At 35.2% G+C, this 27,956-nt stretch overlaps 1 protein-coding gene across 3 annotated transcripts in view; it reads right to left on the bottom strand.

Moving 5' to 3' along the window:
- Nucleotides 1–25,829, bottom strand: part of LOC306849449 (inositol polyphosphate-5-phosphatase A-like) — a 29,460-nt gene extending 3,631 nt beyond the window's left edge. The window contains exons 1-15 of one of the 3 annotated variants that reach the window (XM_079384479.1): nt 25,375–25,829; nt 16,977–17,018; nt 15,483–15,583; nt 12,381–12,468; nt 9,068–9,131; nt 7,665–7,768; nt 7,271–7,323; nt 6,803–6,922; nt 5,578–5,662; nt 5,390–5,485; nt 3,326–3,400; nt 3,174–3,247; nt 2,498–2,609; nt 2,292–2,360; nt 2,111–2,177 (exon numbers count right to left, since the gene is read on the bottom strand). In XM_079384479.1, coding sequence (XP_079240605.1) covers nt 2,136–2,177; nt 2,292–2,360; nt 2,498–2,609; nt 3,174–3,247; nt 3,326–3,400; nt 5,390–5,485; nt 5,578–5,662; nt 6,803–6,922; nt 7,271–7,323; nt 7,665–7,768; nt 9,068–9,131; nt 12,381–12,468; nt 15,483–15,583; nt 16,977–17,018; nt 25,375–25,434 — 1,185 coding nt within the window. In that variant the 5' untranslated portion in view covers nt 25,435–25,829 and the 3' untranslated portion in view covers nt 2,111–2,135. Of the gene's footprint in view, nt 1–2,105; nt 2,178–2,291; nt 2,361–2,497; nt 2,610–3,173; nt 3,248–3,325; nt 3,401–5,389; nt 5,486–5,577; nt 5,663–6,802; nt 6,923–7,270; nt 7,324–7,664; nt 7,769–9,067; nt 9,132–12,380; nt 12,469–15,482; nt 15,584–16,976; nt 17,019–25,374 lie in introns of all 3 variants that reach the window. The other 2 variants (XM_079384480.1, XM_079384481.1) reach the window with 2 other exon arrangements.
- Between the last annotated feature and the right edge of the window lie 2,127 nt (nt 25,830–27,956).

The following is a 27,956-nucleotide window of genomic DNA, read 5'->3' as shown; positions in this document are numbered from 1 at the left end:
GTACACCAGTTTAGTATATTAACAGTACAATTGCAGTGTATTTTTATTAAGCACATAAATATATGTAGTATTGTAGTATTTAGCATGAAATAAATTTATTTCAAATACATTTTAGTATATTTTTTCACTAGGGTTTGTTGTCCTTTCCATCCATACTGAATATTCAGTTTCATCTGGATTTTCTTGTAATTACATTCAAAACGGTCTAAATGGTTTAACTATTTTACTGAAAAATGTTAAGAAAGCAATTCAAATTTTCAGTTTTAGCTGACTGAAATGTTTTGCAATTTATATTGTATGGTCTTACACATATAATCCTACCAATTTATTAACAACAACAACAAAAAAATCTTATTAACTCTTTTAGACAGCAATTCTCTGATTTAAGTATCTAGGAATACTAATGTCTATAATTCAGGTCTATTTGAACAGCAATAGCAGACTAAATGACAGACCAGCCTCAGTAGTAAAGCCATCTAAACCCTAGACAAGCGTAACCTATAGAACACACATAAAACTGGCAGCAAAACAAAATCATTGCCCTAAAAATGCCAATAGAGGACAACGATGCAGGATAGATCTGTGTCCTGTGTATCTGTAATTAATGAACACTGCTGCTTTTACAGAATTGCTTGCGTAGGCTTAGGAGACAGAGAATCCAACAGACATAGATCAGGAGATGAGCGGCGGGACGCGTCTTCAATCACGCAGCACTGAGGTGCTTCATCTCAGCTCAGTGTCACAGGAAATGAGGGCCAAGGGGCTGCTAATGGCTCCTCGGGGAAGTTAAGAACAGAGAGTCATGGCCAAAAATATCGGCATATGGCCTTGGTAAATATGATCAAAGGCGGCTGTGAAAATTCATCTGCATTGTTAATCCTTTTGATCTTTTATTTTAAAAATTCACAAAAATCTAACCTTTCATTGGATAATAAGAATTTAAAATGGGGGGGAAATATCATTATGAAATAAATGTTTTTCTCTAATACACATTGGCCACAATTAACGGTAATGATATTTTACTCATAAGAATTTCTAGGGGCGCCAATAATTGTGTCCAAAGTGTATTTGAGAAAAACATTTATTTCCCCCCATTTTAAATTCTTATCATCCAATGAAAGGTTAGATTTTTGTGAATTTTTTAAATAAAAGATCAAAAGGATTAACAATGCAGATTCATTTTCACAGCCTTCTTTGATCATATTTACCAAGGGTGCCGATATTTTTGGCCATAACTGTATGTATGTATGTATGTATATATATATATATATATATATATATATATATATATATATATATATATATATATATACACACACACACACACACATCACCTTTTTGCCCTCATTATTTCACTTTTTATACATTTTATAAAGTACAAATATTCCATGTTGACTCAATATTAATATCCATATTAAAACATAAAATTACATGAATTACCTAAAAGTGATCATTTCCTATTATCAATATTGATAATAGGAAATTGTGTTGATGACAGAAAACAGCTGCTTCATATTTATGTGAAAACAGTGATAACATTTTTTCAGGATTCTTTAATGAATAAAATGTTCAAAAGAACAGCATTTATTTGAAACAGAAATCTTGATAAATGTAAATTAAAGAAATTGCTTCTTTGTAATTTTTTTGCAATTTAATGCACTCTTGCAGAATAAAAATTATTTCATAAAAACAGTCTTACTGACCCCAAACTAATGCCTAATATTACTGGTTAATATTTATGATATATCTTGGCCTTTTAGAAGCTGAGAACGATATTATGCTTTGATGTTTATGATTATAATATTTTGTGTACTACATAGTCATTTATAAATATTATGTACAACATTGTCAAATGTTTAACAAGACTTTTTAAAGCTGCTCACCATGCATAATAATGTTACAAAAATAGATCCTTTACAATAAGTTAATTCTATTGGCGATAATTTTTTTTTATTTACTTTTTAAATTTTTTGCTAATTCATGTAAGCATATATGAAAATAGAATTTAATTAAATGCCAATGTTGTTTTATTGTATTAAACATCTTTGTCATTTGAGATTATTATAAAAAAAACTAAAAAAACAGTAAACAGTACAATCACATGCCTCACCCTCTGACTCTCCCAGTATTGTGTGTCAATGTGTAATTGTCTTCATTGGAAAAAACAGGAAAACCGGCTGGAGGGAAGACATAAAAGATAAATATTAATATGGCAAATAATTAGTATAATTCACTGATTCATTCATTGTCATTTGTTTATTAATTTAGCTAAAGACTGGATGTTTGATCACCTTGTGGTCTCCCATACAGATGTTGGAGCCCACTGTGTTATAAACAACACCACTCTCACCGTCCTCCCTCTGCAGACAACAAACAATTAATCAACTGGTTATTCATTTAATCAATCTCTTGGATCTGTAATAGCTAAGAAAATATTTAGTAATGGTGTAACAAAACTTATTTAAGCTCACAATCCCAGTAATAAATGTAAACTCACCTGGTGGATGATGTCTCTGGCGCTGTGGGACATTAGGATGCGGTCGCACCATGCTGGGCATCGTGTGTTCATGTACTGTGTAGGTTTAGTGTAGTCTTCACTGTATGGATAACTGAAAACATTGAAACAAGATACGCAACATGAAAATTACACTGTTTTGGAATGACAATTAAAATACATTATTTAAAGACATTTGAATCTGACACGCTGATTCAAAGGCTTGGGGTTGGTAAGATTTAAAAAAAAAATTGAAAGTCTCTTGTCATTTGATAAATATATACAGTAAAAAAAAGTAGCAGATAAATCTCATTATTTAAAATAACATATATTGTAAAATGTAATTTATTCCTGTGATGCAAAGCTGAATTTTCAGCATCATTACTCCAGCCTTCAGTGTCACATGATCCTTCAGAAATCATTCTAATTTGCTGCTTAAGACACATTTCTTATTATCATCAGTGTTGAAAATGGCTGCGCTGCTTCATATGTTTGTGGAAACTGATAGGCAACATTTTTTCAGGATTAGTCACTGTTGTTTAAAATTACACATTTGGATCTTGCAGAAAGTTCATCTCTTTCAGGAGCTGAGAACAATATTATGCTTTGACTTTTATATGTAGAATATTTTGCACTTTACTTTGTCCAGTGTTTAACAAGACTTCTTCAAGCTGCTCACCTGGGAGGAAAGTGGATCTCCTCCTCTGTGATGACGTCGTGGAACGCAGAGATCTCCTTATCGTATTTCAGCAGCTGCATGACGAGCACAGACTTAATGATATACTCTTTTGATTATACGCTATGTCTCATTTCTTAAAACAAAATTCTAACCTCTTTTCCGTTGTTTTCTCTGAACACGGCCTGGTGCAAGTAAGCAAATAACTTGGTCTCTATATGAAGGAGGACCTAGTGATGGAGTGATTAAAAAAAGGACAGAAAGAAAGAATGAGGAAAGGAAGAGAAAGCAATGGAGCAAAACAAGAATAAAGAAAGAATAAACACAGGAAAGACAAAGAGGTGAAAAGAGAAGGACAGAGGTTAATGCAGGGCATATAAAAACTAGCAAAGAACGGAGAGTAACTCCAACTTTGCTGGCACAAAAAAATGAAGCACACGTCTGCAGGAGCGATCTAAATGCAAGCTCGCATTTTCTGGACTGGCAAGAAGTCAATATCAACCCTCCAAAAACCATAAATCTGGCTGGACAGTGTACTGGATATGTCTGAGCGCACACAAAAAGAAAATATTAATCATCTCCTGGACGCAAAGTCAGAGCCTTTAACATTTGTTTACAAAGACTTAGTAAAGCAAGTGTGACATATATGTGTGATATATATATATATGTGTGATATATATATATATATATATATATATATATATATATATATATATATATTAGTGCTTTCAATCAATTAAAAAAATAACTAATTAATCGCACATTTTTTTCTGAACTTAATCGTGATTAATCCAACCTACTATTAAAGTTTGTAAGTATACTTTTCTATTGCAATAATTTCATATTAAATCTTCAAATTAATGTAGAAACAACAAAGTATATTTTCAATATTTGTTTAATGCCATCTTTTTTATGACTGAAGTATCACTAATAACAAATGATGTCTCTATGAATTTTTTTCCTAATATTTAACCATTGATTATAGCCATTCAACATTACAGTATAATTGAGAGCTGTCGATTTAACATTTATTAGACTTTAAAAAATAACTTCCAATTTAAGTGAACTTAAAACAATCTTCACATAAACCCATTATAATAAATGTCATATAGCCTATAGCTACCTGTGCCCTTCAGCAAGAAAATATAGCCTAGTTTAATAAAGTTATCAAACACTAAATTCTAAATTAAATAAAGATAAAATATTTATTTATTTATTTATTTTTAACTACCTTGGTGAGTGTAAGTCTCTTATATACACTAATTTATTGATCAAAAATACAGTAAAGCAGTAATATGTGAAATATTATAACAATTTGAAATAACTGTTACTATTTTAATATATTTTAAAATTTATGCAAAGCATCATTATTCCAGTCTTCAGTCTCACATGACCCTTCAGAAATCATTCTAATATGAAGACATTTCTGATTATTATCAATGCTGAAAACTTTCTTAATATTTCGTTTTATATTTTTGTGGAACCTGTAATACTGTTTTTCCCCCAAATGAACAGAATTTATTTGAAATAAAAATAAAAGTCTTTACTGTAACTTTTTTTATCAATTTATATAAATAGAAGTATTCATTTATTTCATTAAAAAATAGTAGTGTGTATAGCCTGTAAATTTCCTGCAGGCAAATTGACAAACTTAACATATAAATCCACTTTGGGGAAGTCGTGGCCTAATAGTTAGAGAGACGGACTCGTAAAAGGTTGCGAGTTCGAGTCTTAGGTCTGGTAGGAATTGTAGGTGGGGGGAGTGAATGTACAGCGCTTCAACCCTTCAATACCACGATTGAGGTGCCCTTGAGCAAGGCACCGAACCCCCAACTGCTCCCCGGGTGCCGCAGCATAAATGGTTGCCCACTGCTCCGGGTGTGTGTTCACGGTGTGTGTGTGTTCACTGCTGTGTGTGTGTTCACGGTGTGTGTGTGTTCACTGCTGTGTGTGTGCACTTAGGATGGGTTAAATGCAGAGCACAAATTCCGAGTATGGGTCACCATACTAGGCCACGTGACGTCACTTTCCCTTTCGTAATGGCTTCTGAATGACTGAATCTTCATTTTTTGCTTTTCTCAGAAAGAAAATATATATATGCAAGTGTTTGCAGTTAATTTAATTAATCATCATATCATATAATGAATTAATAAATGCATAGAAATGCATAGAAATGCATTTAATACATATAATGAACTACTTTGAAAATAAATTATCACCTTGTGGTCATTGTCTTTCTCCTCACAAATGATTTTTTCTACCTCGTTGCTACTGTCTTTTGTTACCGTCTGTATATCTGCCGACATGGAGAGGTTCTGTACACAAAGAAATACACATATGCATATTTATATAATTTATGTGTTTATGTGTTCAGTGGTTAGATATATCATATATTAGTCAGATCTACCTGTACTAGACTAAGTGTGTCAAGGCGGAAATTGAAATCCCCAAACAGGAAGAAGGGGAGAGGACTGTAGCTGCTATCTGATATCCTGCAAGACAAAAGTTAGAGTTAGAAATGGGACCACCAACCACATTATACTCCATGTCTTTTCTGCTGAAAGATAACATGACACAGCATTTTACTGTGATGTATTTCTGTGTGTAAGAAAGTATTTAGCTGGAAATAATGTTGACCAGACTCAATTCTATTTAGTTAGTGATGAGTGAACTACGATATTATAGCTTAATATTATTTTCCCCACTACTGTGGCCTTGTTTTAAAGGAAAAGTTCACCCAAAAGTGAAAACTTGCTTAAGATTTACTTTGCTCAAACCATACAAGTTTGTTTCTTCATCAGAGCAGATTTGGAGAAATGTAGCATTATATCACTTGCTCACCAATACATTCTCTGCAGTGAATGGGTGCCGTCAGAATGAGAGTCCAAAAAGCTGATAAAAATATTACATTAATCTACAAGTAATCCACATGGCTCAGTGACGTGAAAGGATGTGCGTTTTGTAATAAATTCATCATTAATAAGTAGTTAACTTCAAACTGTCACTTCCAGCTAAAATACTTTTATCTATAAATATTGCTTTCTCCAGTGAAAGAGCCGTTTTGTCTGAATCAGGTGAGAAATATACACAAATCAAGCATCATTTAGTCAAAGTCAAAACAGTCCAAAATAGTTGTAAACAAATATGTTGGTGGATTTTGATGTGAGAGGACTTTTTCACTGGAGGAAGTGTTTTTATAAATTATGGACTTTAGCTTAAAATGTCTTAATGATGGGACTAGTTTCTTATAAACATGCAGTTTTTCACTCTACAAGATGTTAATTGATGGACTGGAGTGGTGTGGATTATTGTGATGTTTTTTACAGCTGTTGGACTCTCGTTCTGACGGCACCCATTCACTGCAGAGGATCCACTGGTGAGCAACTGATCTAAGTTCTCAAAATCTGTTCTGAGGAAAAAACAAAGTCCTCTACATCTTGGATGGCTTGAGAGTGAGTACATTTTCAACAAATTTTCATTTTTGTTCTGCATTAATGAATGTATGGATATAACATGCACATTATTTAATTTTAATTTCATATTGTCTTTGCATTCATTGTTATTTTTATTTCTTGACTTAATTTACACAAACTCATGTGAATAACTCTAGTGAATAATTCAGAAGCACAAACCTGTTGATGACGTATCTGAGCGCTTTCTTGCGGTTTGCAGAATACACTGACGGACTAGAGTTGCAGGCTATGAGGTTGGAGGCGTCATGAAACAGGTGAACGTTCACCAGGTCAAAACCCCTGTACACACACACACACACACACACAGATAAACGTAAGACGTATTATATTGGGGGGGGGGGGGGGGGGGTCTATCAATCCTGTCGGTCTCTCTGACTGATGCAGGACATTAGCTGACAGGATGGAGCTCACAGGCTCCATTCATTTATCACTCGGTCTTCAGGTTCCAGCACTGCTCTATTGTACTGCTGCCACATGTCTGCAATTAATGCACTTCTGATGACACTCGATTCCACTAACACACAGCTAACACAATGTGTTTGAGGCCAAAAAAACACATACACGATAGACTGTAAAGAAAATTATAAGGGAAATCTTCAATAGTGAAGTGTGTGTGCGCAAACATACTGGTTGTGAATAAGCCATCGTGTCCTCATGTAGCCTTTTCTGGACCACTTGAACTGTAATTAAATGCACACACATATGCATATTAAAATTAAGGATGCATTCATATAGTTTTAAAGACCACATATGAGTAACAGTGCTTTTTTGGAATTGAAAATAACTGTATTTTAGTAATACTGTCATTTTCAAGAATAGCACTGAGGAACATATTTGCTCTGCTTTCAGTGTTTCTCTGGGTTTCAAGGTTTATGCAACAAATGCTGTATGCACTGTACATTTAAGCAATTCAAGTAAAAGCAAAATAAAGCCTAATAATGTATTCAAAACAGAAGTGTGTGACACATGAGATTCTGAAGTGAACAGAAAAAAAAAAAACACTGCCACTACACACACTTACATCAGGCCAAAAGTTCTTAGGGAATTTCTCTTTTTCAATGGTAGTCAATCCTTCCAGTGAGCCCATGTACTTGTTATGGCCTGAGACGGCTTTAAACTCCTTCACTACAAGGAGGAGGAATAAACAAACAAGACATATTGTAAGAAAAGCATGCAAATGTAAAATCAATATACTAATGTTGGAGTTGTCGCGTGGCTGTAGGCTGTGAGCGCAGGATCTATGAGACACTGATTTGATAGGACACCAAATTCATTGGTCCGCTGATCTTAATGGCTCTTCTATTAGTCCTCTTCTTGAGAGCTTATTCATGAGATGCTGTGACTAGAACAGATGAAGGCTAGTGAAAAAGCTTATGAGGTTAAATCCTGTTCTATCAGAGACTCTAACCAAATGAGTCGAAGGAGAACATTTATTTGTGTTGTGTTGGATGGAAATTTATCTCTCTGTTAATGGCAGTTAATCGATTGTTTTTCGACCTGTTAGATAATAGATAACTTTATAAAAAAAAAAAAAAAAAATTATTTAAAAGTACAGATTTTGTACAAATAAAATAAGCTATACATATAATTCACATGTTAAAATATTGGGCCATTTATCCCACAACATCATTCCCTGTATATAAACAACCAAATCATCAAACAATTGATTTAGCATTTACAAAATTATACTGTCATATATAATAGTCAATCATTTTGAGAACCAGTACTGTTTTTTAAATTATATGAATTAAATTATTTGAATTCTAATTACTGTAAATCATCCAGTGTTTTTACTTTAAATTATTCATTCACATTATTTTCAATGATTATTCTCAATAGACCATAATTCTGTCATTTTCTGTTACTATTAATACTATGTTTTTTATAAGTATAATTAAAGGCAGTACTACAGTACTTTAATCATGTATAGATACTTGACAATTTAGAAAATATACCATAATTTGTCAGGTTAAAATACTCAAATATGTCAAGAAACCGTTGTCACAATATTAATGGCCCTAAAAATAGGTTTATTTATTTAAATAAAAAATATAATTTCCTAATTCTATAAAAACCTGATTTTGTCTATTCACATCATTCAGTGTTCAAATACTTGTGAAGAAATCTCAGCTCATCCAGGTTACAATGCATGACCAGATGACCACTCTACAACTGTTTTATTCTATATATTTTTGGACTATTTCATGCCCATTTATTTATTTATTTGCTAAATATCCGTGTAATAAGCAGGATGATGCACATTCCGCTAGTCCTTTTGCTAAATAATTCCCAAAAGGGTGATCAGGCTGAGACCATATACGATTCCTTATTTGTTTCTTTTGATTTTACAACATGACCTGGACTTGTTCTTGACAGATTTAATGAAAATCAACCATAATACCTTATATTAGTATAAAAACTTACAATTGAAGTCATATTGTTGGATATTTTTCAGTGACTTGTGGATGAAATACATGCTTCCCAGAGCCTAGAAACAAATAAATCAATTAGTCAAACATACAAACAGTCGTGCATGATTTCATGTGATCTTCTGATTGAAGCTTTAATAATGTCCTGATTGGATACTGGGCTAATGACCTGACAGCTTAAAGTCATGCACAAGCAGGGGTTAACAGAGATCCCTAATGTCTAAAGAGCTGTTTTGATTTTGAAAGATGATGATGATGATGTGCACACATCATACTCTTTAAACCCTGACTTTCAAGACACCATTACAGTCAATAATCTTTTTGAACTATCCCATCACAGACTTGCCTATAGTTCTGGTACCCAAAAAATACCCAGATATACCAATGTGATTCTCACAAACCTCACACACAAACACACACTTCCCGCTTCTTTTCTGACAGCACGCTGAATGGATTTAATTTACTAGCTGCTTGCTCCAGTGAGCGCACATCAATCCAGTCCCGCAGAGATCAATACGGACAGAAAATTAAAACAATCACACAGGGATTAAACACAGAGCCCTGCTGTTGTCCCAACACAAGCCCAGTGCATGGCAGAGAAAAATGACCTGCCGTTGAGGGATGTTTTGACATGAAGCACGCCACACCATACACACACACACAGCCATGTTTTCTTACAAATATCCATCCCAGGAGAAATATATAAATCTTGTGAGAGAAATTATGATTTTTTAATATGACTGTGCTTTCTAGATGACCAGTCTTGAGAGACTGGACATTACAGCAGGCACATGCACTACCCAAGTGCCACGGCTATGGAGGGACAAGAAATTACTGGGGAGGGAGAAAGGGAATGAGACTGGGAAATGACTGGATTCTGACTTTTTTGAACAAGAGGTCAAATTTTGGATGATTCATATTTTTTTTAGAATTTTTAAATAATTTAATATTTTAATTGCATTATAATAGATGTATTGCCAATGACACTTTTTTTGTTTTTGGAAGACTTTTAAAAAACATCAAATGGATTATCCATAATAATTATACAACACTGTTCAAAGGTTTGGGTGAAGTACAGATTTTATTATTATTATTATTGTTGTTGTTGTTTTTGTCAAAAAGTTCTATTTCAAATAAATGCTTTTCTTTAACATTGACAATAATAAGACATGTTTCTTGAGCAGCAAATCAGCATATTAGAATGATTTCTGAAGATGATACCGAAGACTGGAGTAATGATGCTGAAAATTCAGCTTTGCGTCAAAAGAATACATTACATTTTTAAGTATATTAAAATAGAAAAATACTGCATTTTAAATCAAATGAAAACAGACTTTTTCAAATGTTAAAAAATCTTACTGACTCCAAACTACAGAACTGTTGTGTATATTTTTTGTTAGTCCGTGAGCGAAGACAACTGACTTCAAATTACATACTTCCAGATTTCGATTCTTCCACAGTTTGAGGCTTAAGAACTAAAAGCCAATATATTGTATTGCAGTAAAGTAACATTAAATACTGCTGACAAGGATCTACTATATTTGAAATACCACTGAGGCATGGGAAAAATGAGTCTCTTTGATAGCCAAAACAAATTACTGTGTGATGGCATAAAAATAAAGTAATTTTGCTAAAAATTTGCAACTTTTTATAATGAAGGTCCTCATTGCACTGCATGAACTCACTCACACACTAACACACACACACATAACCACTGGCTGTGTAAACACCCACCTTCATTCTCATTTGTCTCACATCATCTGTATTGATTAGTAATTAGTTTTCTGAGGGTTGTGAATCATCGCTTGACTGGGAAGAGAGTGTGTGTGTAAATGCAGAGAGCGTCTGGCACACTCATTGTACAAATGGTGTTTAGATAAAAAAATCACTTTTAAGTCAATACATTTTTATTAAACGCTGCACTGGCCTGATTGATGAAGATGGGTGTAAAGCTGTGAGTGTGCTGATCTCTATTTTAGTGTGTGTGTGTGTGTGTGTGTGTGTGTGTGTGTGTGTGTGTGTGTGTGTGTGTGTGAATGTGTGTTTGTGTGTGTGGGCACGTTGAAACTGGCTCATGTGAACAGCCAAATCTGGCTTGACAAAGATTATTTGTATGTGGCATTTAACATTTTTTACATACATTTATATTTTTTGGTAACAAAAACTGAAGTAGGTTTGGCAAAGGGTCCATATACAGAAAAACTCACTGACCCTCCTGCATCAACAAAACAAATACACACTCGCTCACTCACACACGTAGACCTTAAGTTTATTTATCATGTTGAGTTGAGAGGGGCCTAATCAATAGTTTTAATCTGGAGTTAAAACGTATTGACTCGGTCTGCTGCCTGGCCACTCCCACACATTAACCCAGTCTATCAAGGTACAGTGTACAAACACACACCCACACAGCAACTCTCACCTGGGTGGGCTGGGGGTTAATACCCTGTCAAACACCAGCAACTTCTCGTTTTACAGATTTTACTAAGTTACTTTGAGTAATGAAAGGGGTGCTGCAGGGTTCTGTATTTGGTCCGTCACTGTTGTTAGACAGAAGCTGACTAAGAATGGACTTACTTGATTTTCTGTTTACAGATTTAAATTAGATTCTTAATCCTCATTTTCAATATGGTCTTTCACAGACTTTAAGACCCCAGTGCAAGTTTTATTTTGCAGAACTTAATGAAAAAGTTATGCAAAACTTAAAAAAAAAAAAAAAATAAGTGGTGAAATTATGAGTTTGATTTGTTCACAAATTGGACTGATCCATTGATCGCACTGATTCAATGATCTGTTTACAGCAGCTAACAGCTCACAGGGGGAAACAATAATACATTTTAAACCAAATTTAACTGCAGTCTGTTACTTACACAAAACTATTGCATGGCTTCAGAAGACTTTCAATATAGTGCACAACTTGTATAAGTACTGTTATTGTGCTTTTTTCATGTTTTGAAATTGAAAGCCCCTGTCCTCATTCACTTTTGTAAAAAAAAAAAAAGAAAAGAAAAAAGTTTTTTTTATTTTAGGTGGATGGACTATTCCTTTAACTCTGAAGCACTGCTGTGATTATAGATAAGAGTAGCACTACAATAACAGGAAGGTGAGTGAGGTGAGTACTGGTAGAATTAAAAATAGTTGTATAACTCCACCTAGTGGACATTGAAACCAACCACAACTCTGGTGGTGCAAGAGTCAGCACATTAAGAGATTGCATGATGGTTAGATGCGTTTCCTTTGAACTAAATCACTAAGGAACCAAGTGAAATCATCTTGCCAGTTACTGCAACAACAGCCATATCACTTACCGTGAAACTGTCAACATCCTTGAAATGACTGTCTACATAGACACAGACTCTGTCGAAGTCGTTCATCTCAGAACTGGTCTCTATGGACCTATAAAAAAAGAGATACATTTCTTGCATATAGACAGACAGACAGACAGACAGATAGATTTTCCTACCCCTTGCAGAATGTGCAAAATGTTAATTATTGAAACAAAATCAGAGGGATCATGAAAATTGCAAATTGCAAAAAATATATTTTTTTTTGTTTAGTACTGTCCTGAATAAATTTCACATTACAGATGTTTATATATACACCACAAGACAAAATAATAACTTAATTTATAAAAATGACCCCATTCAAAAGTTTACATACCCTTGAATCTTAACACTATACTATCTTAATAGTTTACACCCCCCAGCTCTAAATGCATTGTGTTGCCTTCTTGAGAATCAGTACACATTTTCACCTGATATAATAGTTAAATATGAGTCCCCCAATTGTCCTCCATGTGAAAAGATGGATCTCAAAATCATACAGTCACTGTTGAAAAGGGTTCAATTATGCAGAAAATGTTGGTAAACCAAAGAATGTGCAGAAACTGGAGAATTCTGAAGAACAGCAGGCAGTTTGAACTGCTCAGGACCAACAAGGGACTCATGAATAACTATCACAAAACAGAAAGACAGTTGTGGAACATCCAGGAAACAACACACCGTATTACGATTCAAGGGTATGTAAGCTTTTGAACGGGGTCATATATATATATATATATATATATATATATATATATATACACAGTCATGGCCAAAAATATCGGCACCCTTGGTAAATATAATCAAAGGCGGCTGTGAAAATGAATCTGCATTGTTAATCCTTTTGATCTTTTATTTAAAAAATTCACAAAAATCTAACCTTTCATTGGATAATACAAATTTAAAATGGGGGAAAATAGCATTATGAAATAAATGTTTTTCTCAAATACACGTTGGACATAATTATTGGCACCCCTAGAAATTCTTATGAGTAAAATATCTCTGAAGTATATTCCCATTCATATTGATAATTTTGAGCACTCCAGGGTGATTATGAACATGAAATTATCCAGCCATGGCTTCCTGTTTCACAGAAATATAAATGGGAGGGAAAACAAAGCCCAAATTCCCTTAATCATCCATTACAATGAGAAAAACCAAAGAATATATTTCTGATGCGCAGCAAAAGATAATTGAGCTTCACAAATTAGTGAAGTGGCTTTAAGAAAAGAGCTAGAGCAGGAGAAATTCTCATTTCCACCATCAGGGCAATAATTAAGAATTTCCAATCAACATAAAATGTTACGAAACTGCCTGGAAGAGGACGTGTGTCTATATCGTCCTAATGCACGGTGAGGAGGAGAGTTTGAGTGGCTAAAGACTCTCCATGGACCACAGCTGGAGAATTGCAGAAAATAGTTGAGTCTCGGGTCAGAAAACCTTAAAAAAAAAATTGTCAAACGTCTCAGGTTACGTATGTAACCCTAGTTACTCGAGGGAACGAGACGCTGCGTCCGAGAACGCTAGGGGAACGCCTTCAGCATGAGCGGCTCCGAATATTGTGTGCAACCTATCCAATGGATGGGCGAGACGTCACGGACGGGGTAACGTAATGACCAGCTGGTATAAAAGCACGTGCGGTGAAACCGACGTCAGCTTCTAGGAATGAAGCAAGCGCTGCTCTCGCCCTTATCTCGCGGATATCTGCTTGACATTGCTGTATGCAAGGAGACATCAGGGAGCTTATAACAGTGGTTTTAGGACAAACAACACTAAATAAGACTCACAACAGAGAAATATCAGACAGATACACACAGAGCGCTTTGCTGAATGACAGAAAGCTGACGCCGGTTTCACCACACGTGCTTTTATACCAGCTGGTCATTACGTCACCCCGTCCGTGACGTCTCGCCCATCCATTGGATAGGTTGCACGCGATATTCAGAGCCGCTCAAGCTGAAGGCGTTCCCCTAGCATTCTGGGAAGCAGTTCAAGTTCCTGAAGAGGAACAGCACCTACATCACCACATGTTGTTTGGGAGGGTTTCAAGAAAAATTCTCCTAGCTCACCCAAATACAATCTTCAGCATATTCAGTAATCAGACACGACTGGAACTTCAAATGGGACTGGCTTCTATGGTCAGATGAAACAAAAAAATAAGCTTTTTAGCAGCAAACACTCAAGATGGGTTTGGTGAACACAGGGATAAAAAGTACCCCTTGTGTACAATGAAATATACTGCTGTATTTTTGATGTTGTGGGCCTATATTTCTGCTGGAGGTCCTGGACATCTTGTTTAGACACATGGCATCATGGATTCTATCAAATACCAACAGATAAAAAATCAATAAGTGACTGACTCGGTTAGAAATCTTATAATAGGCCATGTTTGGATCTTCCAACCGTACAATAATCCAAACACAAACCTCAAAAATAATACAAAAATGGGTCACTGAGCACAAAACCAAGCTTCTGCTGGTCATTCCAGTCCTCTGACCTGAACCCTGTAGAAAATGAGTGAGGTGAACTGAAGAGAAGCACCAACATGGAGCTGGGAATCTGAAGGATCTGGAGAGATTCTGGATGAAGGAATGGTCTCTGATCTCTTGTCAGGTGTTCTCTAACCTCATCAGGCATTATAGGAGAAAAGTTAGAGCTGTTAAACTGGCAAATGGAGGTTTCAAAAAGTTTTGAATAAAAGGGTGCCGTTAATTGTGGCCAATGTGTATTAGAGAAAAACATTTATTTCATAATGATATTTCCCCCCCACTTTAAATTCTTATTATCCAATGAAAGGTCAGATTTTTGTGATTTTTTTAAATAAAATATCAAAAGGATTTACAATGCAGATTAATTTTCACAGCCTTCTTTGATCATATTTACCAAGGGTGATGATATTTTTGGCCATGACTTATATATATATATATTTGTTTTTTTGTTTTTTAATAGAGAATAAACACTGTAATTTTATAACATTCTGTATGTTGTCCATGTAAATATCATGGTATACAAATACGGTAATCAATAGTTTGCTACTATCTGATACTGACACTGTACAGTACCATGGCAACGCTACAGCCATGTACTCACCAGAAAAAGTTCTGTGCGTGGCCCATGTTCAGCATATAGTCTTTTCCACCAACTTCCTGAAAGTGCAGGGCGATGAAGCGTGGCTTATGCATGTGCACAGTCTACAAAGATATGATTAACATAAAGGCAATTAATTATTTCCAGTGTGTTTATCCACTGTTGCACCTCTAACTTCATTAAAGGCTCATATCCTGAGAATCATATAAGAACACTGATTTCAAATAAAAAACATACTATAATTAGCAGAACTCAAATTCATCTTTTTTTTTTAACTGAGCAGCAAAACGGTTTCATTCCGAACTTCCACTTTCAATTTTTTGACATCAGAAGAATGAATCAACGCACGACTTTCCACATTTACAGTGATGCCAATGATACCTCGGTCTTCAGAAACTTGTCAAGAAAAGGAAGCAAAATAGATAATATCACTCCTAACCATTAAGAGTATTGTGGGTAGCTATATGGTCAACACTGTGTTGTTCATGTCAGTTTCATCTTAACAGTTTGCCCCACACGCTTCACTATGGAAGTGACTATAGTGATAAATACATTTCAGCTAAATAAAAAATAAAAAATTGTCCATTGTTAACAGTGTAGCAATGAAACACAGAAGTCAATTTCAAACCAAGCAGCTTTCAATTTCCCAATGCGGCAAATTCATGTGAACAACAACTTGAACAAGCGATATCTGGATGGGGACCTTGTTTGCCCTCGAGTGAAACTCCTGAAGGCATGGATTTCTATAGAAATGACTGGATCAAGCAGGTTTGCAAAAAGGTTTAAAACTGTTCATGTTTCACTTTGATTTTTTTCAGACAGTTCACTCATGCAGTGGTTTCTCACACTGAAATAGTAACAGGACATTTTATAAGACAAGAAACAGAGTGCTGGATGAGGTGGATATGTACCTACAATCAAAAAGAGTTTTTTTTTTTTAAAAGTGTGTCAAAATATGGGCACACTTTTTTGTTGGGGGGCCTGTGCCTCAGTACCGATGAAAGACTATAAATGCCCCGGTACAATGTATTTTGAAATTTTTTTTTAACAAAATGTACAGTGTCATGCCCATTTAGAGCCAGCTGTATTTCAAATACAATTAACAGAGATGGCAATTAAATGTAGATTAGGCAACAGAGATTGTGTACACATTACATCTAGCAGGAAAATCATCAAATCTGTGATTCAACTTCCGTGTGCTCCCAACATGACAACAGCAGATAACATAACATGATTTTATGGTGCACAAAAGACAGGTTGTATAAATGAGACAAACACCTTTAGGTTTACAGTGTCCGTTTAGCAGAGTAAAGTTCACTCTGCAAAGGCGTGTGTGTTTATAGCAGGTTTGAACAGATGGAGAGCTCTGACAATGTCTATGAGACCATTAGATCAGTAAAGAGCATGTTTTAAAAAACAGGTTTTCTACAACGCTACATTGAGCATCATCAAATGTGTGTGCTTGAATGAAGGACACGTGAAAGGCATCAAACTCACCATGAAGAACTCTCGCAGCCAGTCTCCTTCAATCTCACCCACCTGAGGACAACAACCAGATTTCCCTGTTAGGCCACTTTTATAATACTAACAACACGGTCAGATTAACCTCCGCTGTGAGCTTTAAACTGCAGTGTGGATTAGATTTACCGGATAAAGGATTTCCGCAGCACATTCAGTAACTGAGTGCTATCAATTGTGACATTACAGCCAATTTTGCCACTGAAGGTCTGTATCAAACCATTTAAAGGCATCATGATTATGTCCAATAATAACAAGTGCTTCCATCATGATTACTTCCATCTTAAATGGATAAAAAGTTCTCTAAACTAGACAGACATATTGACAGTATACAGTATAATAGTTATACCGCACAGCTTGTACAGAGGTGTGTTTTGCACTTTGCACATTTAGTTTGTATTTCACAGTTGAAATTTAAATGATAATAAAACAATTAAGCAGCTGTATATGTGATATTTATCATGAAGTCTAAACCTCATCCACGAAGTGAAAGTACACTACATCCCTTCTACTTTTATACTATTGCCAAACTACACAAAATAAAAAAAATGATTTACACAACTAAGATAGCATATAGTATATGCATTCAACGTATGCTGCTGACAGACCAGATGTCTAACTACATCCTTAAATGAGGCTATTGTGTGTTTGAAAGATAAACAATGATACAAAAGAAAAGAATCAACATAAAAAACTGAATGAATAATATATGAAAAAACTGAAAGCAAAAAGCATTTGAAGTAAGCACTGGCTTTGAGAAGCAGGTTTCAAACACAGTCACATCTGATACTTTAGATATCGTTAAAAAGTAAAGATAGCATAAAAAATAGAAGCCCATTTCCACCACTGAATAAAAAATAAAACAAAGTAATTGTGACTTTTTTTTCTCAGAAACAGACTTCCATACATAAATCTTAAACATAAATCATAGACGATATGTTGCAGGTTCAATTTTAAGACAATAACTTAGCAATTAATCAAAGTGGAAGAGACCGGACTGATTTATAGGCTTAAATTTTAGCATATTGCCCTGGCTAAGTTGCTCAAACAAACAGATCAACGTTTTTAACAGAGCCATATTTGGAGAAATTTAGAAAAATCATTTTTTATAAAGACATTCAAAAGGGTGTTTCTTGACCAGATTGAGATGAAAGCTTTCTTCTGATAATACAAAATGTGATTAGACTAGTTTGAGGGAGTCTCCAGTGAATGGAGCAGTGCCTGTGTATATTTGCATCTGAAGATCTGTGTCCTGCCGCTGCAGGTCATGCATTGCTGAAATGCCTGCCATTTGACTGAGTAGGCAAAAGGAATTAAGATTGACCTGACAAAACCAGCAAGCATGTAGCTCTAGAATGTGATGTGGGTTCAGGAAAGAGCTTAGATATTTCAGTTATGAGTGTGGAGGATGCGAACTAGGTATGATATGTTCTATGATGTGTCATATCTTTTACAGCTATTTCAAGCAGTCCCTTGGGAAAAAGAAGTACACTTTAGAATACTTTTAAAAAAAATCACAGAATATTATTATCACCATCTTTAGTATTTTCATTATTATTATTATTATTATGTTAATATTACTTAAATACTACTACTATTATTCAGATTGTCATGACTGTTTGCTTTCATCGCTGTTATTGTCATTGCTGGTTTTTTGTGTGTTTTGTGTTCACCATATGTTGTATGTTTTGCACTCCTACTAATAATAATAATAATAATAATAATAATAATAATAATAATAAAAAAAGGATACTTAAAAAAAAAAAAAAGAGTATTTATTATGGAAATAATATACTTAAGTGTGAACTGAATGCAATGTTTTCTGACATGCACTTATCCTTATGTTGTATTATCGGCATTTAAGTTGAAATTTATATTAAATGCAGCTAAACTTTGCTTTTTATATGTAATTCTATAATCTTTGAAATATGTTACTGCTGAATACTAACAAGCATTTATGCTAAACTAATGTTTAATTACACATTTATTATTTATTATTTCTTTTATTTAGTCATTTAGCAGACGCTTTTATCCAAAGCGACTTACAAATGAGGACATAAGAAGTAATCAAAACCAACAAAAGAGCGACAACGTGCAAGTGCTATTACAAGTCTCGGTTAGCCTAACGCAGTACAGATAATTATTATTATTATTTATTTTTATTTTTTTAAATAAAAAGACATATAGATAAAATAAAATTAGAATACAGAGTGCTAGAGTTAGAGGGTCAAGTAATCATGTAATTAAACATTTATAATGATGAGCTTGCAATTTAGTACATTTAAAATAAATTAAATGTACTATTGAATAACTGACTATAGTTAAAATACTAAAGTACTTTACATTAGTCAACACATCAAAGTAAGTGAACTTCTTTAAAGCGTGAAAAAACTTTAAAACTTTGAAGCATTAAAGGGGTCATTGGATGCCCATTTTCCACAAGTTGATATGATTCTTTAGGGTCTTAATGAAAAGTCTATAACATACTTTGGTTAAAATTTCTCAATGGTAGTGTAAAAAACACCTTTACCCTGTCAAAATCAGCTCTGTTTTCAGTAAGCCTTTCTAGTCCATGTTGCTTTAAATGCTAATGAGCTCTGCTGACTCCGCCCCTCTCTTCCGTGGAGTGACCAACAGTACTGTTTACTTCAGCCGTGAAACTGGCCAACTAGCAAATTATTAGGAAAGGCAATTTGCAAAGATTCATAAAAACCCTTATACTCACTTCTTCTGTAAATAAAGCTGGATCACGAATGATTTGCGCGACCATAGATGCATTTATGTAGATCGGGGATCGGCGCATTCACTTCAAAACTAAAGTAACATTAATCCTCTGCATCTTCAGTAGCTCAGATGTTGGGAGTAAATGACGACTGCTATATTCATTATTGCATCCAACAACAAAGCACCTCAATCGCTTAATCTGAGACGTTCTTGTCTTCCCCTGCACAGGAGTCGACACAATGGCGGACAGCTCTCAGCTCACTCAGGGCGGGTCTAAGATAAGACGGCCTTGTCAATCAACTATCATGTGAGCAGTTTGTGCAGAACTACGTCATTCTGACAGGAACCTCAGAGGATTTTAAAATAGGGATTTAAAAAAAAACACTGAGTGGATTTTTATCATTATAGGATGGATGTGTACACACACTTCCAACACACATTTATGTTCAAACAACTTGTAAAGTGAATTTTGCATCCGATGACCCCTTTAAAACACTGAAAGTGCACTTAATAGTGTTAAAACGTACACTAGATTTTAGATTTTAGTACACTACAAGTGCACATTTAATACTAAACACTTCTTTTTCACAAGGCTTCCAACTGGAATATGGACTTTTTCCACATTTTTTGGTAAAAATCTATAAAACTCTACAAAGTGTGAATTAATTTTGTAGGTTTCTTTTACTGCATTCATTATTAGTTGTTAAAAGTATCATTAGCAAAAATATTTAATAAATACATAAGAAGCTTTTGTGACTTAAAAACGGTCCAATTCTGTGTGAAACTGCAGATTCATAAATAATGCAGGTCATAAATAATGAAGACTATAACTGTTCAAAGGATAAGTATAGCATGCAGTAAAAAATAAAATAAAAAAATTCTGCCACAGAATGACTAAATGTTACACAACATATTCAAAGATATCTCTATCCACTTCCTAATAACACTGGTTGCTACAAAACAGACTGGTTTTATCAGTGTCACAGATGTGTGCCCCTGTGGTCTGCTATACTATAACCACAAGTGTAAAATTTACTTCACTACTTCTGTCGACTCAACGCAGAGCAGTAAGGTAAAGGACAGAACTGTGATAAAGAGTAGACCACTGCCGGTCTGTCTGCAAGCTGACTGAGACACTGCTATACAAATTGCTCTGCTTCTTTTCTCTTTCATGCTATAACCACTTAAAAAGTGCAAACGCTGACCACTCCCTTCACAACCCCATCAAGCAAGCGGTGAAACCAGGTCAAGAGAATTCGACTTCACGGCCGCTGAAAGAATCACAGGATCACATTGACTTAGTGACTTTGGCAGGGCCTAGAATAGAATTGCATCTGATGCAATGTACAGTGTTACTTTGATCTTATAAAGACCTTTTATGGACTGTCGCTCACATGCCTTCGATCTTTGTGTTCTTAGTTCCACTGCATTTGAAGGGTGGGGAGGCCAATGGAAACTTCCTTCATCTCATCTCTCAAGAGGATTTCCCAAATTTGCAATGCATCATTTCCTGTTGCCAGCTCTAGCCCGTGCTAACATTCGACTTAAAATAGCACACAAGAACTAAGTTCATTGACTTAACGTGCTTTTAAATGGCAGGTAAACAACTGCAGTGTCTTACAGGGGACACTGTCGCGGGGGACAAGATATTTTTAACAAGCTCTGATGAAGTGCTGATAAAGAGTTCATCTGACACGCTTGCACCTGGGCATTCAGTTACAACTGCATGACTGTATGATTTGATCTATCACGCATACAGTGTCAAAAACAAGCAGTCTTTGCCGAAACACTTGGTGCATTACAAAAATGTGTTGATAGAAACGTCTTTAGCCTGAAACATACTTCACGCAAGAATGCGAGAACAGAATTGTTGCAATTCAAGTAAGTTGTCATAAACGTATTGACTTTTACTCGTTTGGCAGGATTTTCATGATCTTTACTTTACTACAAATATTTTGAAATATTATATTACAAAATTACATTTTAAAGTACAATTTTAAGTATACATCATGGCAATATTTTCTGTACAAAATGCTGAAAAAAAGTCAAAAAATTTGCTTTCATTGCCATTAAACTAACATTTATACATATATATATATATATATATATATATATATACACATATACACATACATATATATACACGTTTATATATATATATATATATATATATATTAGTGCTGTCAAAATTAGCGCGTTAACGCAGGCGATACATTTTTTCGGTTTAACCCGCTAACGCAGGGGCGGGGCCTAGGGTTGGCCACCCCACTCATAACTGCTAATTCGGTCTCTTTTTTCTTGACAAGAAGTGCATTTATTCAGTCGCAGAACGTCTTTACGAGCACTTCAAACAGGAGACGTTTCAGACGCGCGCTTCAACTTCACTTAAGCTTCAGGCGCGAGTCAAACAAGCGCGGAAACTACTGTGCTGCTCAGAGCGCGTGCTCTTCAATACACGCACAAAGGCGCAGGCGTGCGCACAGCCTGTATCATTTCATATCAAATCGCGAAAGAAACAATGAGCATGCAATGCCGTGATCAGTTAAGTCATGAAGTTACCAAAAATGCGATTAAAGCTGCCATAAAACTGCATGTAATATATGAGTTACATTAAGAACATGTCTCTGAAATGGTTTTCAAAACTGTCCTGGAGCATCCTAGCAGTGTCTCCCTCATCTAACACCCGATTCAGCTCGTCAGCTCATCAGAAGAGACTGAAATGGGTCAGAAAAGGTAGAGTTGCGTGTCAGATCCGCGTCACGTTCAGCAGCGACATCTCTTAAAGAAATAGCAGCCAAAACAAGCAAATAACTAGCTGCTGTGATGTCTGTTCATCAAGAACAAAAGAAAAAAATCAAAAGAGAAATCAATAACTTTATAGTTTTAAGGATTCATCTGTATTTAGTTTAGAATTTAGTGTTTGATAACTTTATTCAATTTCTGTATATTTCTACTGAGGTGCAGATGTAGATAAACATGATATTTATTATAATGGGTTTATTTGAAGATTGTTTTAAGTTCACTTAAATTAGAAGTTATTTTTAAAGTCTAATAAATGTTATAATTGATAGCTCTTAATTATACTGTAAAGTTGAATGGCTATAGTCAATGGTTAATTATTAGGGGGAAACATTTTTATAGGGAAATCAGTATTAATTGGTATCAGTGATACTGGCCTTCAGTCATAAAAATAAAAGATGCCATTAAACCAACATTAAAACTATACTGTCTTTATGTTGTTTGTACATTAATTAATCGATTAATCGCAATTAATTTCAGAAAAAATTAGCAATTAATCAGTTAAAAGATATTCATCTGTTTACAGTCACAATGGACTGTGACATGTGCTTTTTCTCAGCCAAACATGGCCGGATGAAACTGGGTACGGGGCCAAATTTCCATGAAGTACACTACACTTTCCGCGTTTCAACGAAGCCAATGCTCTAACACATACGACTAAACCACAACTCCGGAAAATCTGGACTGAACATGCACAGTATGAAGGAAAATTAACTCCACAGCAAGATTTTAACTACATTTTTATTTTCTGAATAAAATGTGAGTGGTCAAAAAAAAAACAGTGCTCTGGGGTGTTGCATGAGATTTCCTTGCATTCAGACAATGTTTGTGCCCTCCTTTAGTGTAAACGTGTAGTATTTTTTAGTGTTTTATCATCCAGAAATGCGATCATTTAAAAATGTAGCACAATACTTTACTCTGGTATCAAACAAGCCTTTAGCACAAGTAGCAGGTTTTTAAATTAAAAACCTGATGAACAAACTGAGCTAAATCCAATGCAAAAGTCTCAAACTGTTGTGTGACATCCTATTTAAGAAAAATATCAATCAGTCTACTGTGTAAGGTTTTTCATGTTTATCACGGTCACCTGCTGCAAGCATTAAACTCAATGTTTTTTCACCAAAATGTTCAGTCCATTTTTAAATTAGTGGACATTTTTCATGTTTTAAAGGTATCATGATTCTCTAAAAGTCGACTCAGCATATAGTAAGCAATTCAATAGAGATTAGTATTAACTAACGCTAGTTTCATGAGTATCCAAATTCCCATAGTGACTAGTCTACGTATATGGATATTTTCATCACACAAAAAAATTGCACTGCAAAAAGCAGCAATTATGCCTTTTAATGCTGACAAGCATGTAATTAGCTTGTCATGTGGTAGGAAAAAAAGTTTGCACACTAATGTTCCAATAAGCCACATTGAAACAATCTAATATAGGCCTATGAACAGAACTGTGAAACTGAAATACTTTAGCTGCGGAGCGAAGGCAGAGCGGTGTTTCTGATTTCAGTGAGCGCAGAGCAGGAGTGGGAAATGGTGACCCCGGAGCGGAGCAGGAGCAGAGTTATTAAATGCCTGGAGCACGGAGGGGAAATTGTTGAGGCTCCACGCGCTCACATAGCCTACTCTGCCTGTCACCGCCACACAAATGTGCCATTTTGTTTAATGACTGTCCTACCGCAAGATTTAACACCGAGTAACAGCTCACAGTTACACAAGACACTGTAACAGTATGTCACAGGCAATTCTAGTTGCATTTAGCATCAATTAATTTCTTAATTAACCTTTGACTATATTCTGGCCCGATGAAAAAAAAAATAGCCCAATGCCAAACTTACTTGCCGACCCCTGCACTAGAATAAGAACTAGTACATAATAAATAAGTAATGGTGAAACAGAAAAAGATATTAGTATAAATACTAGAAATATAAAAATGAAAACATTAATGTTTTTGATGGTTTATGTTAGTAACAGTATATTAGGCTACTATTCACAATATTCACAACTTAGTAGGCTACATATGTTTTTGTTTTTCTCTTCAGTATAAACTAACATTATCCAGTCTTATTTTAGATGCCCATAACTGCAGGACAGAGGGGTTTGTAGTACCCTGTATAATGCAGCAGCAGCTCAGTGCCCCAGTTTCGCGGTAGCGCTTTGAAAACTCTCACAACTGTCTGTCAGTTTCCTGTTTTATTTAAATACACACTCAGGTCGGTTGCGCGTGTGTGATAGGTCGCTAGACCTTTGGGGAGGTGCTGTCAGAGAGCACACGGTGAATGGGAGACGAGATCACTCTAGACTGGGGACTCGAGTGCGAGAAAGGCCCAGTGGAGCGAAGAAAACCTGAAATGTGTTTCACTGCAGCACCGTCCTTCAGTATGGAGGAACCGCACAAGGAGGTCCAGCTCTATCACTGATCAGAGAGAAGCGTCGGTGCCGCTCGCGCAGGACGCGTTCTTGCGTTCAAAAACAGCGAGACGCAGCGCAACTGAACGGAGACGCGTTTTAAAAGTTGAACTCCTTTTAACTTGATACAAAACGCACAAATAATACAGGCTGAAATGTACAGACTGAAATCATTCACGCGCTTTTCGGAGCGATTTAAAGCGTCGGCTATTCAGGAGAGTGTTTTGGCCTACCTATATTCATATAAGCACTGTTTTTAAGAACCCATAAGAAACACAGGTAGCGTTCAGCACCAGGTTAACTCACGCCAGACTGACGCGTTCAGTTGCAGAAGAAGCAGTTGTGAAATAATCAACGCCAAAATAATTCTCTGCGTCGATTCACTTAGGCTGCGGATATTTGAGCTGGAAAATTATGAGGGATTTAAACAGAGGCGACTTACATTATCAAACAGTGATCCAACGTTTGCAGTGACTAGTAAGACGTCCGTGTGCATCTCCATGATGAGAAGCGAGCTGGAGAAAAGTCTAATCTGACGAAGGAAATCCCACTCGCAGCTCTTTGGTGGAAGAATAACAAACGACTTACAGATAAGATTAGAAAAGTCTAGCTATCTCGCCCTGAAGACGGAGTCCACGAGAGCGACGCTCGCATCTCCAGTCCTGCTGTCATGAGGAAAGAGCTCCAGTCTTCAGTTGCTCGGCGGTGAACACGGAGGGATTTCTCCTCCTGTCTGCATGGTAATTGGACTAGGTTTCTAAGCTGAATTAAGCCAGCGTCGACGCATGTATAGCCTCGGAGTTCCTGCCGTGCCAGACTAAACCAAACTAGTTGCGCTGTCAATGTTATGCTCCGCGCGAAGCTCCGCCCTGCACATGTACTGCGAGCTACTGTACAAACGCGCCGCGTCAAAGTTTCCGTGTGTCACTCACACTGAAGCGACGCAAATGTATGTAGGCCTTACTGAGCTCGTGTCAGGTTACATACTGTATACACACACAAAAAGAACATAGGTTATACTTTGTTGTGTGTGTGTGTGTGTGTGTGTGTGTGTGTGAGAAGAGTTCATTTGCAAAAACAGATAACTCAGTTTTTAACAATTTCCAAAAAATCTTGTTTTTTTTCATTGTGCATTCCAATTAATCTCAATCAAACTGGGTTATTTTGATTAGGTTAAAAAATAACAAAAAAATACGGCTAACTAACAATAAAAACATGATAATAAAAAACATGAAACTCTTCATATACACACACACAGGTGCATCTCAATTTGAATATAATGAAAAAGTAAAAAAAAGAAGAAGTTATTTTAGATTCATGACATGTAAAGTAAAACATTTCAAAAGTTTTTTTGTTTTAATTTTGATGATTAGAGCTTACAGCTCATGAAAGTCAAAAATCAGTATCTCAAAATATTAGAATATTTACATTTGAGTTTCAATTAATGACCATCCCTACAGTATAAATTCTGGGTATCTCTTGTTCTTTGAAACCACAATAATGGAGAAGACTGCTGACTTGGCAATGATCCAGAAGATGATCATTGACGCCCTCCACAAAGAGGGTAAGTCACAGAGGGTCATTACTGAAAGGTGTGGCTGTTTACAGAGTGCTGTATCAAAGCATATTACATGCAAAGTTGACTGGAGGGAAGAATTTGGGTAGGAAAAGGTGCACAAGTAACAGGGATGACCGCAAGCTTGAGAATACTGTCAAACAAAGCCGATTCAAACACTTGGGAGAGCTTCACAAGGAGTGGACTGAAGCTGGAGTATTATATGGAGCAATAAAATACATTAAAATGGAAACGAAAACTGAGGGCAGTAGCTATTTTGCTCACAGTGTAGGCTAATTCATTAGGCTGCTGTAATTACTTTTCCCTTAAAAAAGTATTATTTAATATTCTCTTGAAGACTGTTTTCAGGTTTAAACTGAAACATTCCATATTTGTAGTTATTTGTGCATCTTTATGCCAATTAATACAACTTTTCCCTTGAAAAAGTAAGGGATTACTTTTACTTTTTATGTAATGTAACTAGTTACTTGATATAATTGCATTTTACTGTATAGACTATATAGATTTTTTTAAATGAATTGAATTTAACATTAAATTTAAAGTCTAATCTTAAAATCAAGAAAAAAAATAAGCAATTTTAGATTATTTGTTTGAAAGATTTAAAAGGGAAGTTTCATGTCATGTATAGCTTAATTGGTCAGGTTTGATATAGGATTTGCTAATAAGTAACGCAAGAGTAATTAGTGCTGTAATAATAATAATAATAACACTAGTGAAGATGTCATTTGCAGCTAGTAATTACTTTTTTAGAGTACAACTTACTGAAAACTGTTTGTTCAGTACATTAATTTTGATTTACGAACAGGTCGATGTGTGTTCAAAAGTCTGAGACCACATTGAAATCTGTTTTTGGACTTTGGGGATTTTAGGTCTCTAATTCAAGGAGTAAATTTGTGACCTGGATCATGTGAACTCTTTTGTTCAAAAGGTCAGATTTCCTCCCATTGAAGCACGAGATGCTCTTTGGATCATTCTCAAATCATGCTGGAAAACAATCATCGGGAACACAAACTTACAAAGCAAACAGACAAACCTAATATTCCTCAGTTCAACTTTTTTACATTGTTACATTGGTACCATCTAAAATGATATGTATTAATATTTTGTTATATAGCATTATATCATTTATTATCACTTATTATTAACACATTTTGGGATGTATGTTACACCGAAATTTAAATGACAATAATGTACAAAAGGTCAATTACAATATGTGTAATTGTTAAATAATTTAATATGCAGTATCCATGGTATCTTCTGTAATATTTATTGTAGCCTATCGTGGCATTTAATAAATAATCCCGTTGGCAAAATTTTACAAAAACAAAACCAAAAAGGCACAAATAATACATGAATGTAGTTTCGGTTCTGCTTTATTTATACAACATTCATATTTTATAATTGTATTGACTTTGTTACACATTATTATCTCCTCTACAATGAATAAA

Source organism: Barbus barbus (genome assembly GCF_936440315.1).
Source record: "Barbus barbus genome assembly, chromosome: 29".
Classification (NCBI taxonomy): domain Eukaryota; kingdom Metazoa; phylum Chordata; class Actinopteri; order Cypriniformes; family Cyprinidae; genus Barbus; species Barbus barbus.
Note: the sequence above shows the minus strand (reverse complement) of the source record. Positions and strands in the feature narration are given on the sequence as shown.